Source organism: Tubulanus polymorphus, chromosome 7 (assembly GCF_964204645.1).
Source record: "Tubulanus polymorphus chromosome 7, tnTubPoly1.2, whole genome shotgun sequence".
In the NCBI taxonomy this organism is placed as follows: Eukaryota; Metazoa; Nemertea; class Palaeonemertea; order Tubulaniformes; family Tubulanidae; genus Tubulanus; species Tubulanus polymorphus.
In genome coordinates, this window is record NC_134031.1 from 19,382,633 (window position 1) to 19,394,739 (window position 12,107).

The 12,107-nt window shown below is 36.7% G+C and overlaps 2 protein-coding genes across 2 annotated transcripts; one reads left to right on the forward strand and one right to left on the reverse strand.

Annotated features, from left to right (window-relative positions):
• The first annotated feature begins 139 nt into the window (after nucleotides 1–139).
• On the forward strand, nucleotides 140–9,280 carry LOC141907975 (aromatic-L-amino-acid decarboxylase-like). The gene is made up of 13 exons (XM_074797715.1): nucleotides 140–264; nucleotides 2,317–2,411; nucleotides 4,492–4,721; nucleotides 5,328–5,441; nucleotides 5,925–6,173; nucleotides 6,344–6,487; nucleotides 6,757–6,823; nucleotides 6,905–6,999; nucleotides 7,084–7,151; nucleotides 7,345–7,435; nucleotides 7,545–7,643; nucleotides 7,735–7,836; nucleotides 8,219–9,280. The coding sequence occupies exons 2-13, from the start codon at nucleotides 2,402–2,404 to the stop codon at nucleotides 8,459–8,461; spliced, it is 1,512 nt and encodes a 503-aa protein (XP_074653816.1). The 5' UTR covers nucleotides 140–264; nucleotides 2,317–2,401; the 3' UTR covers nucleotides 8,462–9,280.
• Nucleotides 9,281–9,751: 471 nt separating this feature from the next.
• LOC141908690 (V-type proton ATPase subunit G 1-like) lies at nucleotides 9,752–11,113 on the reverse strand. The gene is made up of 3 exons (XM_074798831.1): nucleotides 11,032–11,113; nucleotides 10,689–10,789; nucleotides 9,752–10,381 (listed from the first exon to the last, which is right to left on the reverse strand). The coding sequence occupies exons 1-3, from the start codon at nucleotides 11,111–11,113 to the stop codon at nucleotides 10,214–10,216; spliced, it is 351 nt and encodes a 116-aa protein (XP_074654932.1). The 3' UTR covers nucleotides 9,752–10,213.
• Between the last annotated feature and the right edge of the window lie 994 nt (nucleotides 11,114–12,107).

Here is a 12,107-nt window from a genome sequence, read left to right on the forward strand (position 1 = left end):
GCGCGAGCGGGTAACAAGTTTAAACTTAGACGGGTTACCGGTCTAGTTTAAACTGAATAAAGTTTGAATTTGAATTTAACCGCCGGAACCTTCCGTGGCATGCGAGTAATCATAGGTCGTCAAGGGGCAGCACTTGACGGTTCAATTTCAATTATCAATCTCAATTTATTTTATTGTGATATGGTGTCAAAATATATCCACAAATTAAATATAGATAGAAATATGGATTAAACACAGAACAGCGCAGGAAACCGAGCCTGGGTTGTAAGTACATTGAGTTGGCCTGCTCTTCTTATCAATAAATATATACACGCTAATAGAATTGATATATCAACAAATGTTCTTCGAAGTCTAGTCTAGTACCTAGCTGTTGTTCCTGAAACAACGGAACCGTAACAACGACTCGTATTCAGACTATTCGAAGTCAAGTTATTGGTTTATGATCGAGGTGTTCCATCACTCGGTTCAGTAACGTTTAGGCCTTTCTTTTAGAACACATGAATCGGTCACTGACTTGCTTGAAATCTAATCTAAAAGTTTGATTTAATTCATAATGCCCAAATTACTATAAGACAAGTTATCAAGATAAGATTATTAGGGTCTAGTTAATATCACATGATTCTATATAGCCTAGTAATAATAATGACGTAAAATGTAGATTAGATTTGACAGTAAAGGTTGACGGTCAGATCAATACGCGTAGTCGGAGTAAGAGTAGGATCAGTGAAAAGGTGAAAAGAATATCAATGTACAAATCAATGTATTATTAGTTTATTTACTTTAGTGTCAAGCTTTTGTTATTAAGGTAAAATGAATTGTTGAGCTGTTGATTGGAAATTGATTTCTTCCCGTTTAAAATTCATTTGTTAATGCTGGAATCTGACAGAAAGGATGCAAGAATTCTGAACATATAAGCGTTTAGATTTTACAGCCAATTTAAGTGAAAGTATTTAGTATATAAAATAGCAGAACCCGGGATTATACCAAGGGGATGAGAGGTGCTCGCTCACGACCTACGCGCACATGCGCCAAATGAGAAAGCCATAGGAAGTATAGCCTATTAGGAAGGCCTGTAGCCGAAAAGCTATTTGCTATTGAAGACACTTCAGCCATGATGTCTATATATTTCATGGAAAATGATTGATATTTTCCTCTATTCAACATCCATGAGTATAAGAGGATTTTTTGCAATCCTTCAATTCAGTGTGTTTAAGATGGATTAAAATCTATTGGTTTAGTTCAGCTGCCCATCAGTGCTGGTCTAAAACCTAGTTCAGCTGCCCATCAGTGCTGGTCTAAAACCTAGTTCAGCTGCCCATCAGTGCTGGTCTAAAGCCTAGTTCAGCTGCCCATCAGTGCTGGTCTAAAACCTAGTTCAGCTGCCCATCAGTGCTGGTCTAAAACCTAGTTCAGCTGCCCAGTGCTGGTCTAAAACCTAGTTCAGCTGCCCATCTGTGCTGGTCTAAAGCCTAGTTCAGCTGCCCAGTGCTGGTCTTAAACCTAGTTCAGCTGCCCATCTGTGCTGGTCTAAAGCCTAGGTGGTATGTAACCATCAAAGTTATTGCACCCAAGCGTTGCATGGGAACATTCGAATTTTGAAGGGGTTGACTAGTCCACCCCCTAAATCCGTCCTCGCAACCTCTAGTAGACCAATCAAAACCGTGGGGATTATTCAACAACATTTACCATAAGATTAGGGCATGTTTTTTTATCAGGTGACTGCTCTAAGCCAATCAAAATCCTAAGATTAATCATACACATGCTTTAGCCTTGGTGACCCGCGCCTAGGACCATTCATAAATTTCCAAATTTTGATGCCTTGCATTCTGTTTGTTTATGATATATGAATATTTAACCGTGAAAAACATTCAAACCGATTTAAGAATACAAATAGTCTTATAGAATGCACCGAGTTGAGTAAACTGATATGAATATGATAAGCAGGTGGCATTTCTAAAACTCCTGACAGGTTATGTGATGATAACTAGGGGGAATTTTCTCTGCGTGGGGATTCCCGCTTGGCTGTGTATGAGTCAGTATTGTCCGATAGTAAACAGGCTCAGCGATTCAATATAATTAGGGCCTAAGAGCGGTTCAATAAATCTTTTATGACCAATCAATATATTGATCGTGGAGGTACAGAGGTATCCAGGAAGCAACGTGTGCGGAGCCCGTTGACAGTTAACATCGCCCACCTCGCATTTCATATAAAGTCATTCAGCAGCAGCAGCAGCAGCGCGAGATCATTAAACATCACAACTACATTACACCCAGCGAGCACTCAGTTATAATTGTCAGCGCTTGTATCATTATTAGGTAGAGTTGAGTAAAACTGACGCCGACAAACTGAATAACATTGAGAAAGTATAGAAATCATCGTCCTCATCATTAAACCGAAACTATGGAAAATGGTAAGTTTCATTTAGTATTCTACTTATATTTCCTAGATCTTGACTCGATGTCACTTTTAATTCGATCCATAAAAGGCAATTATTTTCATGAATGAATGACTTTTTGATTTAGTTTGATAATTTCTTTTTGAACCTTTGCAAAAGTTATGTATTCGTTTAATGGTTTTTTTGTCATGTTTGCGTGCCGTACAACTACATGGAAAACTCATAGGATTTGCGTATGAGCCGAAAGTGACCAACATGTCGTAATGAACATTGAATTAAAGCTTTTTGCATAACAGCAATAAAATCTACACATGAAAAGATCTTGAGAAAGAGTATTAGAATGTAGTTGAAACATTGATAAGATATCGACTCAACGAGAGAAAATTCGGACCCTTTATTTTACATCAATTGTTGATTGGAATTTATTTGAAAACTGAGGCTGAATACATTGAGTAAACTCGAACAACTGCTGGAATTGTGCGGTGAGTTTAGGCACAAGCAGCAGTTTCAGCCTACTGATGTATCAATGGTAGCCTACTCGAGTCAAATATTGGCTAACATCTCTTTATTATGAAAATGTTTGTTTGAAAACTGAGCCTGCAACTGCAAGCAACTGCTGGTGCGCTGCGTTTAGGCATTATATTAAGCATTGGTTTCAGTGTAGCGGTACTAAGTATCAGATATGCCGATGACTGTTGCTATATTGCACACGTCAAACGCGATGAAAATCTCATCAATTCTGGAGAACTATCGCAGCTTAACTATTCAATGCATTTAGATGAATTGCCATATATCAGTATAACACTAGTCATCCCAGAATACCAGAACATGACATTGATTTGTGTTTTACGCGACCATTTTTCTGGCGTAGATGATTATTGTATGGATAAAATTGTCTGAAATTGTTTTAATTTTCGTGCTCGTAATAAATCTTCATCGAAAGTCCAACCGACACCGGTGCATAGGCCTATATACAGCAATGTAATTTCTGGTATCCAAAAAAATTCCGATGACAACGACCTGAAATATTCATGATTCATCCTCCCACTGAAATAGATATTTTAGATGAGATCTTTTTAAAAAATGAAAATTTGTGTGTTCTTTTTTATGTGAGGGATATGAATATTCTTGGCTAACCATTGATGAAAAACCCTGTCCTTATTGAAAGATGCAATGCACATGGTAATAAAGTGCAGTAAACCTCACCTAAATCAAAAAACAAAACAGGACAAAAACTAAATGATGTTTTCATTTCCTATTTTATCTTCCGATCCTGAACTCAGAGTGTCACGTACTTACCTGTCCAAGTAAGCTGAGGTTCACTGTACTGAATTAGACACGGTCTTTAATGGCTTTACAAATCGGAAAACCATTAACAAAAGGGTCTAGAGGCTTGATTCTTAGTTAATTTGGACAATAGAATACTATATGCCATATTCCTGAAATGACCCTACACGTTTGGACACCGCCTAAAGGTGCACAAGTCTAGACCTGGAATAACTGAACTATATGTATGTCTTATGTATTGTATAAACCAGTATTTCTGCTGGATTTGTCGAGCGTGTTAGTCGTAAGTAAAACCTGAAATTTACTTACATAAAACAAGTAATTTTTGCGTACCTATGAACCTGCTGATAGTGTTATGTATTCCCTACGTAAATTAGTATAAAGAATTAGTCAAATGCACTACTTTTTGAAGGAAAAACCCACAATTATGAAATTCTATGAGGCATTTTCAAAAAAGTTTTGAAAATGCTTTAATTTTACACGACACATTGTTACCTTACTGTATACAAGTCGTAAGCAAATCCTGTAATTTCAGTGTTTAAATTTTACCTATAAATGCTGATCTATTTGACCATTTTTGCATCGATATCTTCAGGGGTTGATCCAGGAGTTGAATGAATGTGGGCAACAAATCTGAGGCCTAGTTGTACACACAGGTTACATGAACGTGAGCGCCGTAGATGCAAAATCCTTTAGTTGGTTCCAAGAGAAAATTTTGAAAAATGGATCACTTTCTGAGAATCTTTGGGGGTCAGATCCGCCCTGATCTTATTTCATCGACGAAATTTCTGTTTTCTATTTTTCGTAGCAAATTCGCCGCCGGCTAAAAAACTCGGGATGAACGCGGAAGAGTTTCGTCGACGCGGTAAAGAGATGGTCGACTACATCGCTGATTACATCGAAACGATCGAGGAAAGAAACGTTTTTCCGAAGATTCAACCGGGATATCTACACAAACTAATCCCGACTGAAGCGCCGCAAACTCCTGATAAATGGGATGATGTTATGAACGATATTGAAAGAGTTATAATGCCTGGGGTATGTAAAACTAGCGCAGCTAGTCGAGGTGGTCTTTCCCTTACCCTATACATAGTCATGATATAAAATCTGAAAATGTTTAGTATAGTTGAAACGTTGAATGAACAATGAAACATTTTCTGGCTTCATTTTTATTTTTTTGTTATTATTTCGTTATCATTCTCTCTGAAGAACTATCTGTTACAATAAACAGATTTTTGTTGTAACAAGTTTCCACTATTTTAAGGTATAAAGTATTCTGGAATTCAAATAATAGTAACTTGCTTTATGTCGCTGCGAAGGGTCGTCCTTTATAATCATGTTCTGTTAGCTTTCGACTATAGTTGAATTGAATAAAGAAAAGCGATTTATCAAAGAAAGAATAAGAAACAAATCTACAAATGTTTCGATAGTGTTTAAGGATCATGCATTGAATTTGACATTCAGTTAATTGTTGATTAATGATTTATTTGAACACTTTCTTTCATATTTCGAAGAAATATTTCTGAAAAGTACTTTTCAGAGGTTGGCAGCGCTGAGAATTTGTCTATTTTCTCAATTCAACGTGTTTTCTTGCCATTGCCTGATTGGGTTTTTATATGTTTTTATTCCTATTATTTCTTTTAGGTGACACACTGGCACAGTCCGAAGTTCTTAGCTTATTTCCCGACAGCAAACTCCTACCCGGCGATTTGTGCCGACATGCTTTCAGACGCTATCGGCTGTATCGGGTTCTCATGGGTGAGTAGAACATTCATCTATCATGAAATATCTAAAAAAAAACATTTATGAAATCGACGATTTGATGATAAAAGCATTCCGACGTTAAGAAGTTAGTCATCAACTCAGCACCTGATTCTTTGTTAAAAGCTTTTATAATTTGATGGACTTTAACAGAGCAGCCTCCAACCATTATATACCATTTGAACAGTACTCATGCGGATCAATGAAACTCAAATTTGACGTTCCCACAGTTGTTCAGATTGCCGAAACCCCCATACCCCATCTATGGTGCTGTAATACTGGTCCTGACCAGTACGCAGGAACTGACGCGGGATTCGTCCCGATGATGAAGGCTGTTGTTAGGAAACGTCAAAACATTGATTGTGGTGTCAATTAACATGTTAATTTTTAGTCTTATATTGCTCGATTTCGCTATCGTTATATTTTTCACGGATTTGCACGTATCGACAACTCGTAACTGAATTCTCTTTCCATCTTCAGATATCTAGTCCAGCCTGTACGGAGTTAGAAGTAGTAATGATGGACTGGCTCGGTAAAATGTTAAAGCTACCCGAACAGTTTATATCCGGCGGTAAGGGAGGAGGTGTAATTCAGGGAACGGCTAGCGAAGCAACCCTCGTCGGTTTGTTAGGAGCACGAGCGAAGACGATCGCGGAACTGAAGGAATCTCGACCTGAACTAACTGACGCAGAGATCACATCGAAACTAGTGGCTTATTGTTCCGATCAGGTAATTTTAGCGATCGATACAAACCCTGTTGATTTCAAAATTCAGGGGTCCCTACGACTCCTTGACCACTGTACCACGCCTCGTAATAATATCACATGTTTTGGTCGTATTTACGTATGTTCACGGTCGGATTTCGAGCATTAATAGTCGACATCGTTTCCTGTTTTAAGGCGCATTCATCCGTAGTGCGAGCAGCTATGTTAGGCAACGTTAAAATGGTCAGTTTACCGTCGGACGAGGAAAACAATTTAAGAGGCAAAGAATTAGCTGAAGCCGTGAAAAAAGACATCGCGGATGGCTTAATTCCATTTTACGTGAGTTGAAATATGGTTATAGCTTGAATTTTTCATGAAAAAGTTTCCAGATTCATCTAAAACCGATTTTCAGAGAAATGGTAATAAATAGGCAGTCATTATTTTGACGATGGGGTTTCATTAAATCTCAAAACTTTGAGACGAATAAACTTTTCAAATATCGTTATCGTGGGGGGATTATTCATTATCCGTTTATAGCCTTCTATAATGTAGCTGTTTTACGAAATGTAGGTCGAATTACGAAATATTTCCGATTTTCATTATTTCAGTTGGTAGCTACACTAGGCACGACAGCTTGCTGCGCATTTGATAAACTACTAGAACTGGGTCCAGTGTGTGAGTAGATGAACTTATTTGAATAGAAATTGTCTTCGTATCAATACTCTTGATTATACAGATATGTTCATTCATTTGCAGGTGAAGAATACAATATTTGGATGCACGTAGATGCAGCTTATGCTGGAAGTTCGTTTGTTTGTGATGAGTATCGACCATATTTGGATGGTGTTGAAGTATGTATACACACATATTGTGAGGTTTTCGTTAAAACGACATGTACCTGAATTTTAATTTTATTTGTTTCTTTTTTCTCGCAGTTCGCTCAGTCATTCAACTTCAACCCTCACAAGTGGATGTTAGTAAATTTTGACTGCTCCGCTATGTGGTAAGTATTGCTTATAGGATACCGGCACTCACTAGATGGCGCAACAAAACACAGGATCTTTTGAAGTGAAAATCCATAAATTTTCAATGAAATTTGAACTTGATTTTTAGGCTGCCGAACCCAAAACTTATCAAACACTTCATTTATCAAACGTTCATCAGTGTTTAAAGCTTTTACTGTTCTGCTATTACAGGTTGAAGGATGCGTCGCATGTCGTCGACGCTTTCAACGTTGACCCCTTATACCTCAAACACGATCACCAAAGTGTCGCTCCTGACTACAGAGTAAGTATCTCTACTAAACGCACCATGTCTGCTTGCAGTCAATAGTCCAACAACTTGTTTTACTTAGTTAGCTCAACGTCCTATAGAACTAACGTAAATCATTTTTCAGCATTGGCAGATACCCCTGGGACGTCGTTTTAGATCTCTGAAATTGTGGTTTGTGATGAGACTTTACGGTGTACAAGGAATTCAAGATCATATACGAGAGGTACGACTGCTGCTATACGCTGCTGACTTATACAGCTGTTTAGAAATGACGTATGATATTTTCATTATTCTATGTGTTGTTATCCTTGCAGCAAATCAGATTAGCTCACGTTTTCGAGAGAAAAGTTATAAACGATGATCGATTTGAAATATTCGGTAAAGTGACGATGGGTTTAGTGTGCTTCAGATTAAAAGTAAGTTCGATTTCGAGATTGCAAACGAAATCTATTTATCTAGAATTAAAATCTTAAGTCTAAAGATAGAATGTTTCAGTCCTCCTCTAGTGACTTTCTTCAGGTTTGAAGAAATACATAAAAAGTGGCATATAAATGGAGCTTGTTCGAGGGGGAATAAGTTACATTATACCACATTGTGTCTTTTTATGTTTGATTTTGATGATAGATTGTGAAAAAGTTGGTTTTAGTCTTATCATCTATTCTCTACGTCAGAGTTTACAGGTCATTCTACTAGTAACGGGCATGCTACTGAAAAGAAAACATTTCGGAGTTCCCAAGTTTGGGGGCAAATACAAAATAGGAATTTGTTATAACGTGTTTGTTTCTGTCTATTCGATAGAATTGTTCAAATGAAATCAACGAAGCTCTGCTGAAGCGAATCAACGCGGACGGACGAATTCACATCACTCCGTCGAAAGTGAAGGAAACGTACTTTTTGCGAGTGGCCGTCTGCTCGCGACGAACTGAAGAGAAAGACATGGATTACGCGTGGGACGTCATTACCGAACTCACCGACAAACTGATGATCGACTCAGAAAACGGGACCGTTTCGGTCAACGGTTCTCCGCAAAACGGCCATTAATATTCACTCCACTCTATCTCTCTCTTAAAATGATAATCATGATGATGCAAAACATGACTTCGACGAATTATATTTTGTAAAATATGAAATGCTACCAGTGTATTGAGGGATCTTTACATGAATACTGTTCGTGTATTAGTGCCATGTTTACTATTATAAAGAGGGATCATTGTTTACATATATAGTATTTGTATAGATATATATTATATTATACTTGTATTGGACATTATCACTTCAGGTTTTATCAAGGTCAACGATTTTTGTATGTAATTTTTACGCTTTTCTTTAATTCAGGGTAAAAACCGTTTCTGATGAGTAATTATTTTATCGTTTCCCCAAAATTAGTTGATTTCAATTCCTGTATATTGTTATAACTCTATGTTGCCAAATATATTGGCAAAAATATAATGGGGATTATATCCAAGGGGGAGCAGCAGGTTAAGTTAACTGGTGGGTAATTGACTTTGTGACTATCAAAACTGGGTCTAGTGTCGCAAATTAAAGGATTTAACTCCTTAATTTATTTAAAGATAAACCGAATAAACGCAGAAATTAAACTTTTTCATGTCAACATTTTTCAGACAGTTAAACTGTAACAGTCTTAAACCGATTGAGCGACTGTCCCCTTAGTATTCAGTCTTCTATCTTCACCATTTTTTCTTGCAATTTCAACTGATTTTAAGGCGTTAACCAAGGTTTACTGCATTTTATTTTTTCCCCACAACGAATTTATTTCCTATTAATTCATGTTCTAACAGTGATAATGATTTATTTTCGAATTGATTTTTTCGTAACTAGAAATTTAGAATCGAATCTATGTACCGTATATCTTTTCAGAAATTTATTTATGAAATAAAATTCTAGATGATTGTTCAAACAAATGATATTTCTCCTTTCATGGTTTGTAGTAGTAAAGCTTAAGAGGAAAAAGTAGTGACAATTTATTTTTTGTCAGGGCCAGAGAAACCCGAAAAAGGGCAGCTCCATAGGATATAACATTGCTATTTGCAAAACGGGCACTTTTCCAAAATTTCTGGGGGAATCCCCCTGCTTTTCAGGGAATTGTGCCCAGTAAAATAATTGCACTTTTTGTAAAAATTAAGCACAAATCTTATTTTCCAAAAAGTTACACGAAGTACACTCACAACGAACCAAGTCCTTGTGCGTTCCTTTCATGGATCAGGCTCATACGGGTGATAGGTCAATGTTGATATAGATAGGGGGTAGAGCTTGAAGAGACCAAAATCCAGGACGAATCAACAGAAAAACTTCAAAATCAAGATTTTCCATTCTATTCTACACTTTTACTAATATATTATACAGATGTTTATACACATTCATTATAGACGCATATTACATGGAATGATATTTCATTCCGGAGGTCATGATGAACACTATACCCAGCTTTCCGCACAGACATGTATGTCTTTATTCGCAAGGCTTATTGAACATATTATCTACTATTTCGTTATTTTGACTAGAACACTGGTCTTTCGTTTAGAATGATATACATTAATAACGACGTTTAAGTCAGATCTACAAATGCATTTTCCAACTAATATTTGAAGACCAGCCTTAAAACTCGAAATTTAGCAAATCTGACGCTAAAATGGCCTACATTACATATACCGGGTACCTCCTTTACTTTAAACATCTATCTTAATGACTAAGACACATCATACTCAGTTCCGATATGACACACAATTATTAATACAATATATTGATGATAAATATGAATTTCATAATTGAAAACTAGATGCGAAGATTAATATGTCTTTTAGCTTCTATATCTGCTACTATTTCTATTAAACGCAACACGGTTTTTTCTTTATTCGAAGCGACGTTTTGATTCATATCCTGCAGTTGTCGAGCCATAGCATCGTCGATTGTTTGTTGCATGTTCCCTTTCGAACCCATCGTCTAAAATAGGAAAAAACAAAATGCACGAATATTGAAAAAGCAGTTTTAAGATCATGAGGTCATTTGACTGCAGTTTAGAGAGGTACCGGTATTCTAAAACCATTGGTCACTCCGAATGGCTCGTAAACCCAAAGTTCACAGGTTCTGATCCTGGTGATAGCAAAGTTTCTTGATCGAAGGATCATAAAACACTTTTATGCCAACGATGATTATTTCCCTGCTGCCTTTTTTAGATTTTAAGATTCCCAGATTTTTTTTGGGACGGCGACCAGTCCAAACAGGGACGTATAATATAATAAATAACTACCTTTTCCTCTTTGTCTCTAAATTCTTTTTCCCTTTTTTGACGATAAGCCTCTATTTCAGCTTGAGCCTCCTCTTTGGCCTGTTTTAATCTTCGGGCTTTCCCTTAAAAATTTCAAAGAAAAATTGATTAGGCATCGAGGATTGTAAACATGAAACATTAAAATTGTAACAGGCCTATAGTGTGTGATGTGACAGTTGTCAAAATGTCATAAGATCTTTCACTTCCGGGTTTAGAAACTCATGATTCAAGCGCTGTTTTTACGCGTACTTTCTCCCCAAACGCGAGAAAAACTCACCCCGATCAAACAATACTACTTATATTCTCGTTCGATCGTATAACTTACTTTTCCTTGCCTCGGCAACCTTTTCAGCTGCGCGTTTTTCGGCCGCAAGTAATTGTTGAATTCCTTGAGATTGGCTCGCCATTTTGGATGTAAGTCATGTGACTGACGACGCAGGCAAATCTAGCTTTATCTGTAAAATTCTTAACTTGAAATAATTTTTAATTTTTTATTAAATGAATACATTCTTATAGCAAAGTATATAATAAAAGCAGTAGAATTCATCAAAAATGACAATTGTGATATTCAGCATATGTTAGCAGGTAGTTTTGCCTGAAGAAGAAACTAGGTCAACGTGATTTCCTATTCATGACGTCATTAGGCTGGGTTTGCCACAGTACAACTAGCATCCCCGTACAACAGGCATCCCATAGCAGACTGCGCATGCGTCAATATGCACTGCGCATGCGTCAATAGCAGACAGCTTTTCGCCGTATAAACGGCATCCTCTGACAGCATAGCTAGCATTTACCGTAATCAATCGCGCCGTGCTTTTTGTTTCCGATAATATACTTATCGATTTATTTAACTATCATCAATAAAAATGGATCCTGCTGAAGCAACGAACCTTTCTAATTACCTGTTGAATGGCCAATATCCAGCCGATTTTACAAAGGCGATGAAGTGTACTCTGAGAAAGAAAGCGAAGCATTTTACCATGCAAGGTAGGAAATGAAATATTTTCGTTTTTCAAAATAATATTTGAAAATTCATTAAAGTGTTTTAAAATTATTTTTGAGATAGATAAATACAGTTAGGAAAAAGATATCTTGACTTAAATTAAATTTAGATAGATATGTGAGTGAAAAATTCCAACAAATCATTTGAAAATCTGAAGCGTTTGTGACCGAATGTGCGATTTTTGTTACCGAACTAAAATTGTTGGGAAAACTGTTTGGGCCCAAATAAAAATTATTTTTCGGCATTCAGGATCTATCCAACAAGACTATTTCTTTAAAGAAAAATTTACTAAGTAATGTGAGAAAATTTGTTCGACCAATCATTTTAATTCTGAAGCGTTTTGGTTTTATTGCTATTATCAAAGCTAAAATTGTTGGGAAAAAGATTTGTCATGACTC